Below are 15101 nucleotides of genomic sequence, written 5' to 3' on the forward strand. Positions count from 1 at the left end.
AGATTGCCCAATATGCATGGTTGGTTGAAGTTATGTTATTTTGTATTTTTTTTTGTTGTTGTTAACTAATTCTTAAAGCTAGGATTCAGTCCAGATTCAAAAGAAATGTTGTTTTAAGAAAAATTGCTTTTGATAATAAAGTAAAATTTTTAAGAGTTAAAGATGACCCCTAAAGTCACTCTATATTATGATAGTGAAATTAAAAAAAATTGAATTTAGTGAATGTTTCTAAAAATTTGTTGAATTTAAATTTTTGAGTCATTCAGTCTAGTGGAAAATAAGAAATTTATAATATGATTAGTAGTTGTTTTCCTCTCTTAAAAGGTTGCTTCAACTATTAAGTGGTATTACTGTATTGCTTCTATTCAGCAATCTTGTGCTTAATTTTTAGTCTTATTTTCATCAGGATTATTTTTGGTCAATAGATTTATTGTTTTTCATAGAACACATTATCTTCATATTTGGGTAGTGATTAAATTTAATGTATTAAAGTTCCTTCAGTCATATGTTTTGAGAAACAAATTCAAAATATCCTTTGCATCTTTGCATTCTGAGAGAAAATAATTTTATATCTCTCAAAAAATTTTTCTTGAAATTATAGAACATAGTCTTGAAAAAATTAGAATGAAATGATAGTTCCCATAATTTTTTGGCCTAAATAAATAAAGCCCTTCTTCAAACTTAGCTTTATTTGTTATATCAACTGAGAAGAAATAGCTACAGTAAAAAACAATTTGATAAAGAAGGAATAAGTAATTCTTTTCTTTTTCCTGACCTTCTATGTGGAAACAAGTAATACGTCATCTTTTCAATTAATATGCTTCTAGATGTTCATCTATGTTCTGTCCCTTCATTTTTCTTTGCTCTTGAATGTTTTGTTTTAATTACAGTTGTTTGTGATAATTCATTTTCTATTTATTGAAAATATAATTTATTTCAAAGAATTTTAACAATGATTCCAATATTATCCCACTTCATGGTAGAAAGGAAATGTTTACATTTTATTACCATATCAGAAATGTTTAACAGTTATTTCCCAAAGGATTGAAAGAATCAATGTGTTGAGTCAAATGGTAATAGTGCTCATTTTAAAACGATTTACCAAATTTTCTAATATGTTTGATAAACTATAGTAGAAATATTAACAACTTATATTATGTGCTATTTATAGAGTAAGAAAACAGTGCTAAAAATTATTCAAAGTGAGAGAATAAATGTGTCATTTTTTCATCAAGGAAACTACTCATTGCTTAAGTGTTGCTTTTTCTTTTGGACTTGATCGGGGTTTGAATTGGTATTGGAAAACCTCTGTGACATTAAGCTAAATGAGAAAACTCCCTCTACTAATACAGGTTTTCATCTTTGCAGTTTATATTTTAAGCAGGTTGCCTGTGGTAATGAAAGGTTAAATGACTTTCCCTGGGGCCCATTGACAATATGTGTCAGATATAGGACTTGAACTGAACGTGGTCTTGGAGAACTTCAGGTTTCCTGTGTACCACACCAACAGCCACTTTTAAGTTGCTTGGTTTACTTTATTTTTGCTTAATTCATACCAAATTGGCATGGGTTGAATTAATGAAAAATCAAAATCATGAAGATAAAATTTAAAAAAGCACTATACTAACAAAATATTGCCAGGGAGAGATTCTTCAGATTTTAATTAGAATATCAATTATCTGTAAAAGAATTTCTCTAAACTATTTCAAAACTATTTTCTTAAACTGTGGTCTGAGGACCTCAAGAGTCCTTTAGACTTTTTCAGAGGATCATTGAGAACAAAACTACTTTTAATAATAATGCTAAGATGTTATTTTCCTATTACAATATTCTTTTCCAACTTACAAAACTGTACGAAGCTGGATTTTCTTCATATTTTAAACCAAAATGACATTGCGACAGGTTAAATGCAGAAGCACATATTATATAGCCCTCACAGGATACTAAGGAAGGCAAAAACAGGGTTTCTCTCCTCAAGGAACTGACATGCTGAGAAGTGGAAACAATTACGTGTACAAGATACACACATGTATGTATTTATGAATATAGTAAATAGGAGATAATCTCACTGGGAAAGCATTAGAGGGAAGAGGGCATGTAAGAAAGACCTCCTGGAGAAGGTAGAATTTGTGCAGTCTTCAAAAGAGCCAAGGGGTAAAGGTAATGAGAAAGCATTCCAGGCATAAGAGACTGTCAGTAAAAATGAAGGGTTCAGGTTATGGAGTGTAATGTAGAAAGAAGAGCTTAAATCAGTGTCTCTGGATCATGGAGTACATAGAGATTGAGAGATAAGGGTTTAAATTGGAAAAAGACTGAAAAAAGATAGGAAGATGCCAGGTCTATATGCGTCTCATCTCCCTTATCTGACAAATGAGAAAGCAAAACAGTTTTGATTAAAAAACTAATGTCATTGGAGGGATATTAGAAGATACTGACAATATAATGAGTGGGTTTTTTTTGGTGAATATTTGTTATCTAAAACATTTGTGAAGTAGAAATATTGTTTACTGTAGTAATTATGCACCATTGTAAACTGCTATGTAGTCACAATTGTTATTCACAAATCTCAATATTCAGTTTTGGTTACAATAATTTAAAAATAAGTCCTAAGTAGTTAATTTTTTTCTTTTCTATCAGTTCTACTGTCTTTTTTACTAATATTTCATTTGCCGTCTCCAGGTCTTACAACAGAAAATTTCTCATTTATTGTTTTAAAACATGACTTTGTTAAAGAACTAATTAATATGGTTTGTCTAAAATTAAAACGAAACTCGAAAATTTACTAGGAGATTTGGGGTTCCCTTGTTGACTAGCTAGACAATTTATATGTTGAAATTTCAAAGTCTGAGAAAGATTAACTTATTTCTCTGACTTAAAAAGTTAATTTTAAAAATTTATTTTTACCCAGTAAATAGGACTTAGAAAGATAATATATAATGGTGGAATGGTATAATGATTGCTTACTTGAAAATGATTGACATTTATGTGAAACTATGTTAAACATTTTACTTGCTGTATGTTCTTTTTTTAATGAGCTGTTTGTGAATTTGAAAGTACTGCTTCACTATCAATTGTTAGTCTGGCTGGAAATGAACATTTCAGTTGTTCTTGTTTGTTTGTTTGTTTGTTTGTTTGTTTGTTGTTTTTAAGATAAAGTTTAGAAAAGGAGACCTAGAAGAAACCTTAGAGGTTAGGATGAGGACCATTTTATGGATGAGCAAACTATGATAACCATTTAACTTAAGTGATAAATAGCAGATAATTCTAGACCTAAAAAGACTGTAGTATTTAGGAGATTTCATATATAAGACTTTCCCCCCTAAAAACGATAAAATTATTGGAGGGGTTTTATACATATATATGTACATACATAGAGATTTTTTTAAGTCATCATTAAATTTCTGTTGAGACATAGGATAATGTCAGTTATCTTTTGAGAGAATATAGAGTAATGCTGTAGTCATAACTAACCTTTCATAACTAACTTTCAGTTATAGTAACTAAAGGAGGTGAGAATAATTGTAAAAAAATAGATTTACTCCTAATTATCATATGGAATTTGTTTATTTAGGTTTCCAAGGCATGAAATTGCAAGTAACTAATGGTTATAATAATAGAAACAGATTTTTTTTTGGGGGGGTTAAAATTAACATCAAAGATATATTATCTTTTTGATATCATACACAATTCTTATTCCAATAGAATTTTTTAACCATTATTTAAAATCATGGGTTAAAATTAATTAGAAACTCTCAACTAATATCATTAATTAGCTAAGTAATTATTACATGTAAAATGACAAACTATATAACTTTAATTCAATGGAATTACATTTGTTTATATACTTTAACAAAATAATACATATTCCTTCTTTGTCATTTTTCTTCCCCTTTAAGTAGTCTCTGTCTCTGTCTCTCTGTCTCTGTCTCCCTCTCTCTCTCTATCTCTGTGTCTCTGTCTCTCTGTCTCTGTCTCTCTTCTGTCTGTCTATCTTCTGTCTGTCTGTCTTCTGTCTGTCTGTCTTCTGTCTGTCTCTCTCTCTCTCTCTCTCTCTCTCTCTCTCTCTCTCTCTCTCTCTCTCTCTCTCTCTCTCTCTCCCCCCTCCCCTTCCCTCTTTCCCTCCTTCCCTCTTTTTCTCTCCCTCTCCCCCCTTTTTCCGGCAGCTCCCATTTTGAATGGAGTTTTATATATGCTCTTTATTCTACTTCTTACTGTATTACTTTATATTAGTATTTCCATTTTTGTGTGTGGTCTTTACATTTGTCATATTTTAGGTCTTCATTTACATTTTCACAATTTAGAGTTATTATTATGATTAAAAAAATCAAGTCATCAAGCCAAAGGATCTTTATATTTTCATCATTCTGTTTATTTCAATAGAAGTATATACTTTTCCTTTGCTTGATTCAGGAGTATATTTACTTATAAAATTAGTGATCTTCAGGTAGGAATTTCTTAGGTGAAAAAGTATGTTCTGTTTCTCATAAAAGGAGCCAATGAATAATTTTTGCATTTCTGTTTTTACTTGAACAGATAATTTTCGGTTTAAAAAATGATCATTGAGGGAGACATGAAATGAAGTTCTCTAAGAATTATGAGGAAAACAAAACACCTAAAGGATTTTTTTATCCTAGGGATTTAAAACATTTTAAACATGCCACTCAATCTTGGATTCACAGTCTCCAAGTATTTATTTGAACAATTATGTGTGTTTTTATGGCAAAATAAATTCCTAAAATCATTCCTAATTTCCAAAGCAGAATAATCTATAATAATGAAATTATTCTAAGTTAAAAATCACTGAATTATTTTGTTACAAAGAAACAATTTTGTTCAACTTAGAATAAATTTTTATTGCCTAGGGGAAAGTTAAATGGAAATATACTTAAAATAGTTATCATATTATTTTGTGTTTTTATTACAGAAATGATTTTCATGGGCAACCACATTTGATTTTATGGAATTTGAAAATTACTATAGTTCACACACATAACTTTTCTATCATTGTTATTCTTTTTTTGGTTGCTCAGTTATGTAAGGAGGCCAGGGATCAATATTGTATTAACTAAACAGTATGCAATCATTGGTATTGGTACATAAATAGAAGTATATGCCTCCAGGAAATTATTTAAGGTCATTCAAAATCAACCTAAATGTCAAAATACTTTAAAGGAGAGTTCTTGGTGTTGTGAACATTGTTTGTCTCTGATTTTTGATAAGCAAAATAATGGGAACAATGACTTAATTTTTTCGATAGACATATGCCAATTTCTGTCTTATCTTTTTTATCTTATAAGCATCAGCTATGCTTAGTTTTAAATCAAGGAAATAATTGTGATTTCTTTTGTCTTTCTTGAACTAGCAGGACTGCTCCATTGTTGATGGGGAGGATTTGAAGCATGATTTTGAACGATTACAGCTGGCAATGGAAATGGTGGGATTTCTTCCCAAAACCCGTAGACAGTAAGTTAATTTGATAAATTCTTAAATAAACTTTGCAGTCTTCTTTCTCTTTAGAAGCAATGTTATGAAGTACCTTTTAAAAATATGTCATTCTGGAATATTAGTAATGTAATACAGTGCAAATTAGGTTTAGTTTGCTGTTGAAAAAAAAGCCAAATTTCAAAGTGTTATGTTCGGGGTAAAATCTTGGAAATTATTTGAAATGTAAATTTTTAATAGAATTTTAAAAGGATGCAGGAAAAAATGAAAGGGAAAGTCTGTGGAGGAAGTACTTAGCAGACTTTATAGTAAACTTTTACAAGATTTCTGGTAGTGGGGTATAAGTTTCAAGGGAGGTTAAACAGTAAGAACAAGTAAGAGGAAACATAATGGAATTATTGAAGGGGTAGACTTTAATAGGACAACAATCTAATATGAAATGTTAATGATATGGATGATTCTAAGATAGCACCAAAGTTTCAAACATGGAGAGCTGGATGAATTATTTTAATCTGACAGAAATAGGAATAGTTTGGGGGAAGATAAGAAGCTTATTTTGAAATGTATTGCATTTGAGTTGTTGGTATGGAAGGCAAAACTAAGATGTCTTTACAGTTGAAGATGTGGTCTCTCTGTCTCTCTTCCTCTCTTTCTCTCCCTCTCTCTCTCCCCCTCTCTCCAAGTTCTCTTAGAATCAATACTAAATATTGGTTCCAAAGCAAAAGAGCAACAAGGCCTGGGGTTTTGGGATTAAATGACTTGCCCAGATTTTCTACATAGCTAAATTAGAGGACCTAAATTCAAATTCTCTCTCTCTCTCTCTCTCTCTCTCTCTCTCTCTCTCTCTCTCTCTCTCTCTCTCTCTCTCTCTCTCTCTCTCTCTCTCTCTCTCCCTCCCTCCCTCCCTCCCTCCCTCCCTCCCTCCCCCCTTATAAAACTTTGAAGAAATCATTGAACCTCTTTGGGCCCTTAGTTCTCTCATCTGTAAAATGAGACAGTTGGGCAAGATGATTCCTATAGTTCCTTCCAGTCTCAGCTCCAAAGAGAAAAAGAACTTTGAAACAGTCCCAGTGATGAGCAACCAGTCAATTAAAAGTAGAATAGAAGGATTCATGAAACTATTATTTTGAGCTGAACAAAGTGATTCTCTACTTCTCCAGCACTCTTTACTTTTGCTGAGGGTAGAAACTGAAGCCTTATGACCAAGTGATTGCCAATAGCAATGAAGACCTAGGGAAGACTATATTTCATTATATTCAAAATGATTCGTTGATAGGGATATGCTCTCCCAAAAAAAATGTGAATAGGAATTCTATACTTTATTCTATGTAGGTTTTTATCTTTAGCCTATTATAACTCATCCATAAAAGACCTCCTCAATAAGATACAGCCCTTTTCCTGAATTTTTTAGCATTGTACAGGTGCCAGCACTTAGACCACCCATATCTTTTCCCCTTCTTGGTACATAACCACCTTCCCTGCTTTTCTTGATTTTATAAATTACATAGGATATTAAAGATTAGTATATCTAAAAATGGTAGAAGTGTAGAGCACAAAGGATTCTAATATGTTGGCTAATGAAACTATTTTCTTATTTTTATCCTGTTATTCTACATGGTGAAAGCTATAACAGTTTTCCTTTTGAGTCCCTGTTGGAAAGTTTTATTTAATGTCTGCATTGTCTGTTTCCTAGTTTAATCATAGTAATTGTTTGAGGCCTGGTTTTCCTGAGCGACAAAGCAATTGGTCTTGGCTTTCCTGAAAGTCATTATAGTTGGATACAGTGGGGTGAAAACTTTTGAGCCAGAAGTTGTTAGATCTGGGTTCTACTTATGAATTTCTAAGATTATACAATGCCATAGCCACTTTCTGACTTGCTGATTACCTCTGCTCAGCCTTCTCCCCTGCCCCTCCCTGCCTCCTATTCTTGTACTGTATTTTTCTCTCTCTGTCTCCAACCTTTGATTCTTTCTACCACCCTCAAAACACAGCAGTTAAAAGTTTTTATTTTCACCTGTTACCTATTATGTTTAGCCGGGCCCACTTTCTCTTTCGTTCTTTTTTCTTTCCTCTCTCCCATCCACTAATAGGATGGTCACAATAAGTAACAGTGCAGTGAAAGGATATGCAGGAGTCCATATAGAATTGGAAATAGAGCATTGTAGCATTCTGACATCAGAATTTGTTCCTTCCTTATATCCTTTTCTTCCTTCATTATATCTTAATTGAACAGGATTTTCAGATATGAGATAAACAGGGTGCCAGATTGCAAATTATTTTGTTTTATTTTTACTATTCTAGAAATCTGTAACTGTTACGTCTGATGTCATACGTGTTAAAACAAAAACACCCCAAATTGCTAATCTGTGTTTTCCCATCATCTAATATACTGTATTTCTGATTGTTGTATATCATAAGAAGTCACACTGAAGGTATTTCAGTCATATTTCATTTTCTATTGGAAATAAAGTCTTAAATTTTTTTCTTGATTGTTTTATTTGGTTTAAGGTTTAAATGAAATATACAAGGTTTTTTTGAGGGGGCTGGTTTTTAGAAATATACTGCATGATCAAAACTTATGTATAATATTTTTGTTTTTACAGAATTTTCTCTCTTCTCTCAGCAATATTACATTTGGGTAATATCTGTTACAAAAAGAAGACATATCGAGATGAATCCATAGATATCTGTAATCCTGAAGTATTGCCTATTGTCTCAGAATTACTAGAAGTGAGTGTTAAAAATGTTTATATGATGTGCTTATGCTAGGTGGGATGCTGTCATTTTTCATTTTAGAAATGTTCGTTTCTATAAGTATTTAATTTTTCAGAACTATTTTAAAGACCAGATAGAGAGGGAGGGAGGTAGCATAGTGGATTGAAAGATACGTCTAGACATGGGAGGTCCCAGATAGAGAAATTTCTTAGCTATGTGACGCTGGTCAAATGACTTAATTCCCATTGCCTAATCCTTACTAAATACTTATCTACCTTGGAACCAATACACAGTATTGATTCTAAGACAGAAGGTAAGACTTTTTTTTTTTTAAGCAGATTAGACATACCTTTTCCCAAACCAGATTATGCATTAAATGAAAAAATGTTAGAACAAAAATTCAGTCACTGGAGTCTGAGGCCTAGAAATCTGTGATATTCATGACAATAAAAAAAAGAAAAACTATGGAAAATTATATCACAAAGGATGCCTACCTGTTTGTTCCCTCTTCTACACAAGCTTTTTTTTAATTTTCCAATTTACAAACCAGATGTAAAGTTAGTAGATTCCATGAATTGCTGTTTTTCCCCCTTGAAGCTCTTTAGCAGCAGTTATAACACTTGGGTGGGACAACTAGGTGGTGAAGTGGATAGAACTCTAGGCATGAAGTCAAGAAGACTCATCTTTCTGAATTCCATTCCATCCTAATTAGCTGTGTGACCTGTAGTAAGTCACTTAACCCGCTTTGCTTCAGTTTCTCATCTGTAAAATGAGCTAGAGAAGGGAATGGCAAACCACTCAAGTATCTTTCTGAAGGCATATTAGATCAAAAGGTATGTGCAGTTTAATGGTTTGGACATAGTTCTAATCCACTTCCATGAATTAGTAGATGAGTTCCCAACTACACCAACAGTGCATCAGGGTACCTCTTTTCTCACAGACCCTCTAGCATATCATTTTTCATTCTCTTTTTGGCCAGGGGTGGTAATCTGAGGAATGTGAGATGAGATGGAACTAGAATTTTTAATTATGCATTTCTTCAATAGAAGTGGATTTGAATCCTGGCTCTACTTTTTCCTTGAGCAAATCACTTCACTTTTCTTTTGTTTATGTATGTATATATATTTTTAATTAATTAATTAATTTATAGAAAAACTGAATTTTTTTTTTGAAAATTTTATTTAGCCAATTTAGAATATTTTTTTTTTAATATATTTTATTTGATCATTTCCAAGCATTATTCGTTAAAGACATAGATCATTTTCTTTTCCTCCCCCCCCACCCCCCATAGCCGACGCGTAAGTCCACTGGGCATTACATGTTTTCTTGATTTGAACCCATTGCTTTGTTGATAGTATTTGCATTAGAGTGTTCATTTAGAGTCTATCCTCTGTCATGTCCCCTCAACCTCTGTATTCAGGCAGTTGCTTTTTCTCGGTGTTTCCACTCCCATAGTTTATCCTTTGCTTATGAATGGTGTTTTTTTCTCCTGGATCCCTGTAAGTTGTTCAGGGACATTACACCGCCACTAATGGAGAAGTCCATTACGTTCGATTATACCACAGTGTATTAGTCTCTGTGTACAATGTTCTCCTGGTTCTGCTCCTCTCGCTCTGCATCACTTCCTGGAGGTTGTTCCAGTCTCCATGGAACTTCTCCACTTTATTATTCCTTTTAGCACAATAGTACTCCATCACCAACATATACCACAGTTTGTTCAGCCATTCCCCAATTGATGGGCATCCCCTCATTTTCCAGTTTTGGGCCACCACAAAGAGCGCAGCTATGAATATTTTTGTACAAGTCTTTGTGTCCATTATCTCTTTGGGGTACAGACCCAGCAGTGCTATGGCTGGGTCAAAGGGTAGATATTCTTTTAGCACCCTTTGGGCATAGTTCCAAATTGCCCTCCAGAATGGTTGGATCAGTTCACAGCTCCACCAGCAATGAATTAATGTCCCTATTTTGCCACATCCCCTCCAGCATTCATTACTTTCCTTTGCTGTTATGTTAGCCAATCTGCTAGGTGTGAGGTGATACCTCAGAGTTGTTTTGATTTGCATCTCTCTGATTATAAGAGATGTAGAACACTTCTTCATGTGCTTGTTGATAGTTTTGATTTCTTTATCTGAGAACTGCCTATCCATTTCCCTTGCCCATTTATCAATTGGAGAATGGCTTGATTTTTTGTACAATTGATTTAGCTCATTATAAATATGAGTAATTAAACCTTTGTCAGAGGTTTCTATGAAGATTTTTTCCCAATTTGTTGTTTCCCTTCTGATTTTAGTTATATTGGTTTTGTTTGTACAAAAGCTTTTTAGTTTGATGTAGTCAAAATTATTTATTTTACATTTTGTGATTCTTTCTATATCTTGCTTGGTTTTAAAGCCTTTCCCCTCCCAAAGGTCTGACATGTATACTATTCTGTGTTTACCCAATTTACTTATGGTTTCCTTCTTTATGTTTAAGTCACTCACCCATTTTGAATTTATCTTGGTGTAGGGTGTGAGGTGTTGATCTATTCCTAGTCTCTCCCACACTGTCTTCCAATTTTCCCAGCAGTTTTTATCGAATAGTGGATTTTTGTCCCAAAAGCTGGGATCTTTGGGTTTATCGTATACTGTCTTGCTGAGGTCGCTTTCCCCCAGTCTATTCCACTGATCTTCCTTTCTGTTTCTTAGCCAGTACCAAATTGTTTTGATGACTGCTGCTTGTAATATAGTTTTAGGTCAGGGACTGCAAGGCCCCCATCATATGTGTTTTTTTTCATTATTTCCCTGGATATCCTTGATCTTTTGTTCTTCCAAATGAACTTTGTTATGTTTTTTTCTAAATCAGTGAAGAAGTATTTTGGTAGTTCAATGGGTATGGCACTAAATAGATAAATAAGTTTGGGTAGGATGGTCATTTTTATTATATTGGCTCGTCCTATCCATGAGCAGTTAATGTTTTTCCATTTGTTCAAGTCTAGTTTTAGTTGTGTGGCGAGTGTTTTGTAGTTGTGTTCATATAGTTCCTGTGTTTGTCTTGGGAGGTAGATTCCTAGGTATTTTATTTTGTCTAAGGTGATTTTGAATGGGATTTCTCTTTCTAGTTCTTGCTGCTGAGCTGTGTTGGAGATATATAGAAAAGCTGATGATTTATGTGGGTTTATTTTGTATCCTGCAACTTTGCTAAAGTTGTTGATTATTTCAATTAGCTTTTTGGTTGAATCTCTAGGATTCTTTAAGTAGACCATCATGTCATCCGCAAAGAGTGATAACTTGGTCTCCTCCTTGCCTATTTTGATGCCTTCAATTCCTTTATCTTCTCTAATTGCTACTGCTAGTGTTTCTAGTACAATGTCAAATAGTAGAGGTGATAATGGGCATCCTTGTTTCACTCCTGATCTTATTGGGAATGCATCTAGTTTATCCCCATTGCAGATGATATTAGCTGTTGGTTTTAGATATATACTGTTTATTATTTTTAGGAATGACCCTTCTATTCCTATGCTTTCTAGTGTTTTTAATAGGAATGGGTGTTGTATTTTATCAAAGGCTTTTTCTGCATCTATTGAAATAATCATGTGATTCTTGCTAGTTTGCTTGTTGATGTGGTCAATTATGTGGATGGTTTTCCTAATGTTGAACCAGCCCTGCATCCCTGGTATGAATCCTACTTGATCATGGTGAATGATCCTTCTGATCACTTGCTGGAGTCTTTTTGCTAGTATCCTATTTAAGATTTTTGCATCTATATTCATTAGGGAGATTGGCCTATAGTTTTCTTTCTCTGTTTTTGACCTGCCTGGTTTTGGAATCAGTACCATGTTTGTGTCGTAATAGGAGTTTGGTAGAACTCCCTCTTTGCTTATTATGTCAAATAGTTTGTATAGTATTGGGATTAACTGTTCTCTGAATGTTTGATAGAATTCACAGGTGAATCCATCAGGCCCTGGGGACTTTTTCTTAGGAAGTTCTTTGATGGCTTGTTGGATTTCAGTTTCTGATATGGGATTATTTAGGAATTCTATTTCCTCTTCTGTTAGTCTAGGCAGTTTATATTTTTGTATATATTCATCCATTTCTCCTAAATTGTTGTATTTATTGCCATATAATTGGGCAAAGTAATTTCTAATGATTGCCTTAATTTCCTCCTCATTGGAGGTGCTGTCCCCCTTTTCATCTTTAATGCTGTGAATTTGCTTTTCTTCCTTCCTTTTTTTAACTAGATTGACCAGTACTTTGTCTATTTTGTTTGTTTTTTCAAAGTACCAGCTTCTTGTCTCATTTATTAAATCAATAGTTCTATCACTTTCAATTTTATTAATTTCTCCCTTAATTTTTAGGATTTCTAATTTGGTTTTCTGCTGGGGGTTTTTAATTTGATCGCTTTCCAGTTTTTTCATTTGCATTTCCAATTGATTGATCTCTGCTCTCCCTTGTTTGTTAATATAAGCATTCAGGGATATGAATTTACCTCTGATTACTGCTTTGGCTGCATCCCAAAAGGTTTGAAAGGATGTTTCGCCATTGTCATTTTCCTCGATGAAATTATTAATTGTTTCTATGATTTCTTCTTTAACTAAACGGTTTTGGAGTATCATATTGTTTAATTTCCAATTGGTTTTAGATTTGGTTTTCCATGTACCATTACTAATCATTATTTTTATTGCCTTGTGATCTGAGAAGGCTGCATTCATTATTTCTGCTTTTCTGCATTTGTGTGCTATGTTTCTGTGACCTAATGTATGGTCAATTTTTGTGAATGTGCCATGTGGTGCTGAGAAGAAGGTGTATTCCTTTTTATCCCTATTTATTTTTCTCCATATGTCTATTAATTCTAATTTTTCTAAGATTTCATTCACTTCTTTTACCTCTTTCTTATTTATTTTTTGATTTGATTTATCTAAATTTGATAATGGTTGGTTTAAGTCTCCCACTAGTATGGTTTTATTGTCTATTTCTTCCTTCAATTCTCCTAGTTTCTCCATTAGAAATTTGGGTGCTATATTATTTGGTGCATACATATTGATTAATGATATTTCCTCATTGTCTATAGTCCCTTTTAACAAAATATAATTACCTTCCCTATCCCTTTTGATCAGGTCTATTTTTGCATTGGCTTTATCAGATATTATGATTACCACTCCTGCCTTCTTTCTATCAGTTGAAGCCCAGAAGGTCTTACTCCATCCTTTAATTCTGACCTTGTGGGTGTCAACCCGCCTCATGTGTGTTTCTTGAAGACAACATATGGTAGGGTTTTGGATTCTAATCCATTCTGCTATTCGTCTACGTTTTATGGGTGAGTTCATCCCATTCACGTTCAAAGTTATGATTGTCATTTGTGGACTCCCTGGCATTTTGATTGCCTTCCCTAATTATAACCTTTTCTTCTTCGGCTCTACCTTTTAGTCCAGTGATTTACTTTGAAACAGTCCCCCTTGTCCCCTCCCTTGATGTTTCCCTTTTTAGTCCCTCCCTTTTTGTTCCCTCCCCCTCCCCCCTCTCTTTCCCTCCCTTTTTGTTCTCCCTCTCCCCCTCCCCCCCTTGGTTTTCCCTTCTCCTTACCCTTGTTGGGTAAGATAGAATTCAAGATCCCAATGGATCTGGATGTTTTTCCCTCTCAGAGCTGATTTCCCTGAGATTGAGGTTTAAGTAACCCCCCCCCCCCCTCTTCCTCTCCTTCTTATAGGAGTTTTCTTCCCCTCCCCTTCCCATGTGAATCTTTGTGTGAGAATGATTATTCTATTTGGTCTTTCTTTACCCCCTATTTATACATTACATTTTCCCCACATGTTAGTATACATAGGTTGATATAAATGTAGTCCTTATAGAAGAGAGTTTGAGTAAAAGAAGAAGATAACATTTTCCCCTTTCCTTAATATTTACCTTTTCAGGTATTCCTTGCTCTTTGATTTTCGGTATCAAACTTTCCACAGAGCTCTGGTCTTTTCTTTGCAAAAAGTTGGAAGTCTTCTATTTTGTTGAATGCCCATACTTTCCCTTGGAAGTATATAGTCAGTTTTGTTGGGTAGCTGATTCTTGGTTGGAGACCCAGCTCTCTTGCCTTTCTGAAGATCATGTTCCATGCCTTACGATCATTCAGAGTAGAACTTGCAAGGTCTTGGGTGACCCTGATTGGCATTCCTTTATATCTAAATTGTCTTTTTCTGGCTTCCTGTAGGATTTTTTCTTTTGTTTGATAGCTTTGGAATTTGGCAATTACATTCCTGGGAGTTGTCTTTTGGGGGTTTAGTGTAGAAGGTGTTCTGTGAGCTCTGTCAGTGGCTGTATTGCCCCCTTGTTCTAGAATCTCTGGGCAATTTTCTTTGATTATATCTTGTATCACCATGTCCAGTTTGGTGTTTATTTCTGGCTTTTCTGGGAGTCCAATTATTCTTAAATTATCCCTTCTCCCCCTATTTTCCAGATCTATCACCTTGTCAGTGAGATATTTTATGTTCTCTTCTAATTTCTTGGTATTTTGGCTTTGCTTTATTAATTCTTGCTCTTTTACACGATCGTTGTCTTCCAGCTGCCTGATTCTGGCCTTTAAAGCCTGGTTTTCTGTTACAGTTTGGTCAAACTGGTTTTGTAGATGCGTGAATTTCTTTTGCATTATTTCCAACTTTTCCTCCCAGAAGGCTTCCATCTTTTTGGTCATTTCTGATTCAAATTCTTCATAGGTTTGTGGAGAGTTTCCATTTCCTTTGGAAGGTTTTGGAGCATTTTCTTTTATATTATCTTCTGTCTGCTCTGTATTTTGTATTTTGGCTCCATAGAATGTGTCCAAAGTCGCCCCTTTCTTCTTATTTTTCTTGGTATTTTGGGGCTTCTGTGGTTCTGTGGAGTTTGCCATTTCTGAATGTGGAGGATTAGTTTTTCTTGTCTCTGTCTGGTGTTCAGAGGCTTTAGTCCTGGGCAGATGGTTCTATGAGCTTTCCCTGGGTTAAA

The 15101-nt window shown here is 34.0% G+C and overlaps 1 protein-coding gene across 23 annotated transcripts in view; it reads left to right on the forward strand.

The window, feature by feature from the left end:
- The window catches only part of MYO9A (myosin IXA), a 308527-nt gene that overhangs the window by 119674 nt on the left and 173752 nt on the right, over positions 1-15101 (forward strand). For 14 of the 23 annotated variants that reach the window (XM_056800401.1, XM_056800432.1, XM_056800394.1 and 11 more), the window contains 2 exons: positions 5363-5463; positions 8046-8172. In XM_056800401.1, the coding sequence (XP_056656379.1) occupies positions 5363-5463; positions 8046-8172 (228 nt within the window). The remainder of the gene's footprint in view (positions 1-5362; positions 5464-8045; positions 8173-15101) is intronic. The other 9 variants (XM_056800408.1, XM_056800406.1, XM_056800498.1 and 6 more) reach the window with 1 other exon arrangement.

Source organism: Monodelphis domestica, chromosome 1, assembly GCF_027887165.1.
Source record: "Monodelphis domestica isolate mMonDom1 chromosome 1, mMonDom1.pri, whole genome shotgun sequence".
Taxonomy (NCBI): Eukaryota; Metazoa; Chordata; class Mammalia; order Didelphimorphia; family Didelphidae; genus Monodelphis; species Monodelphis domestica.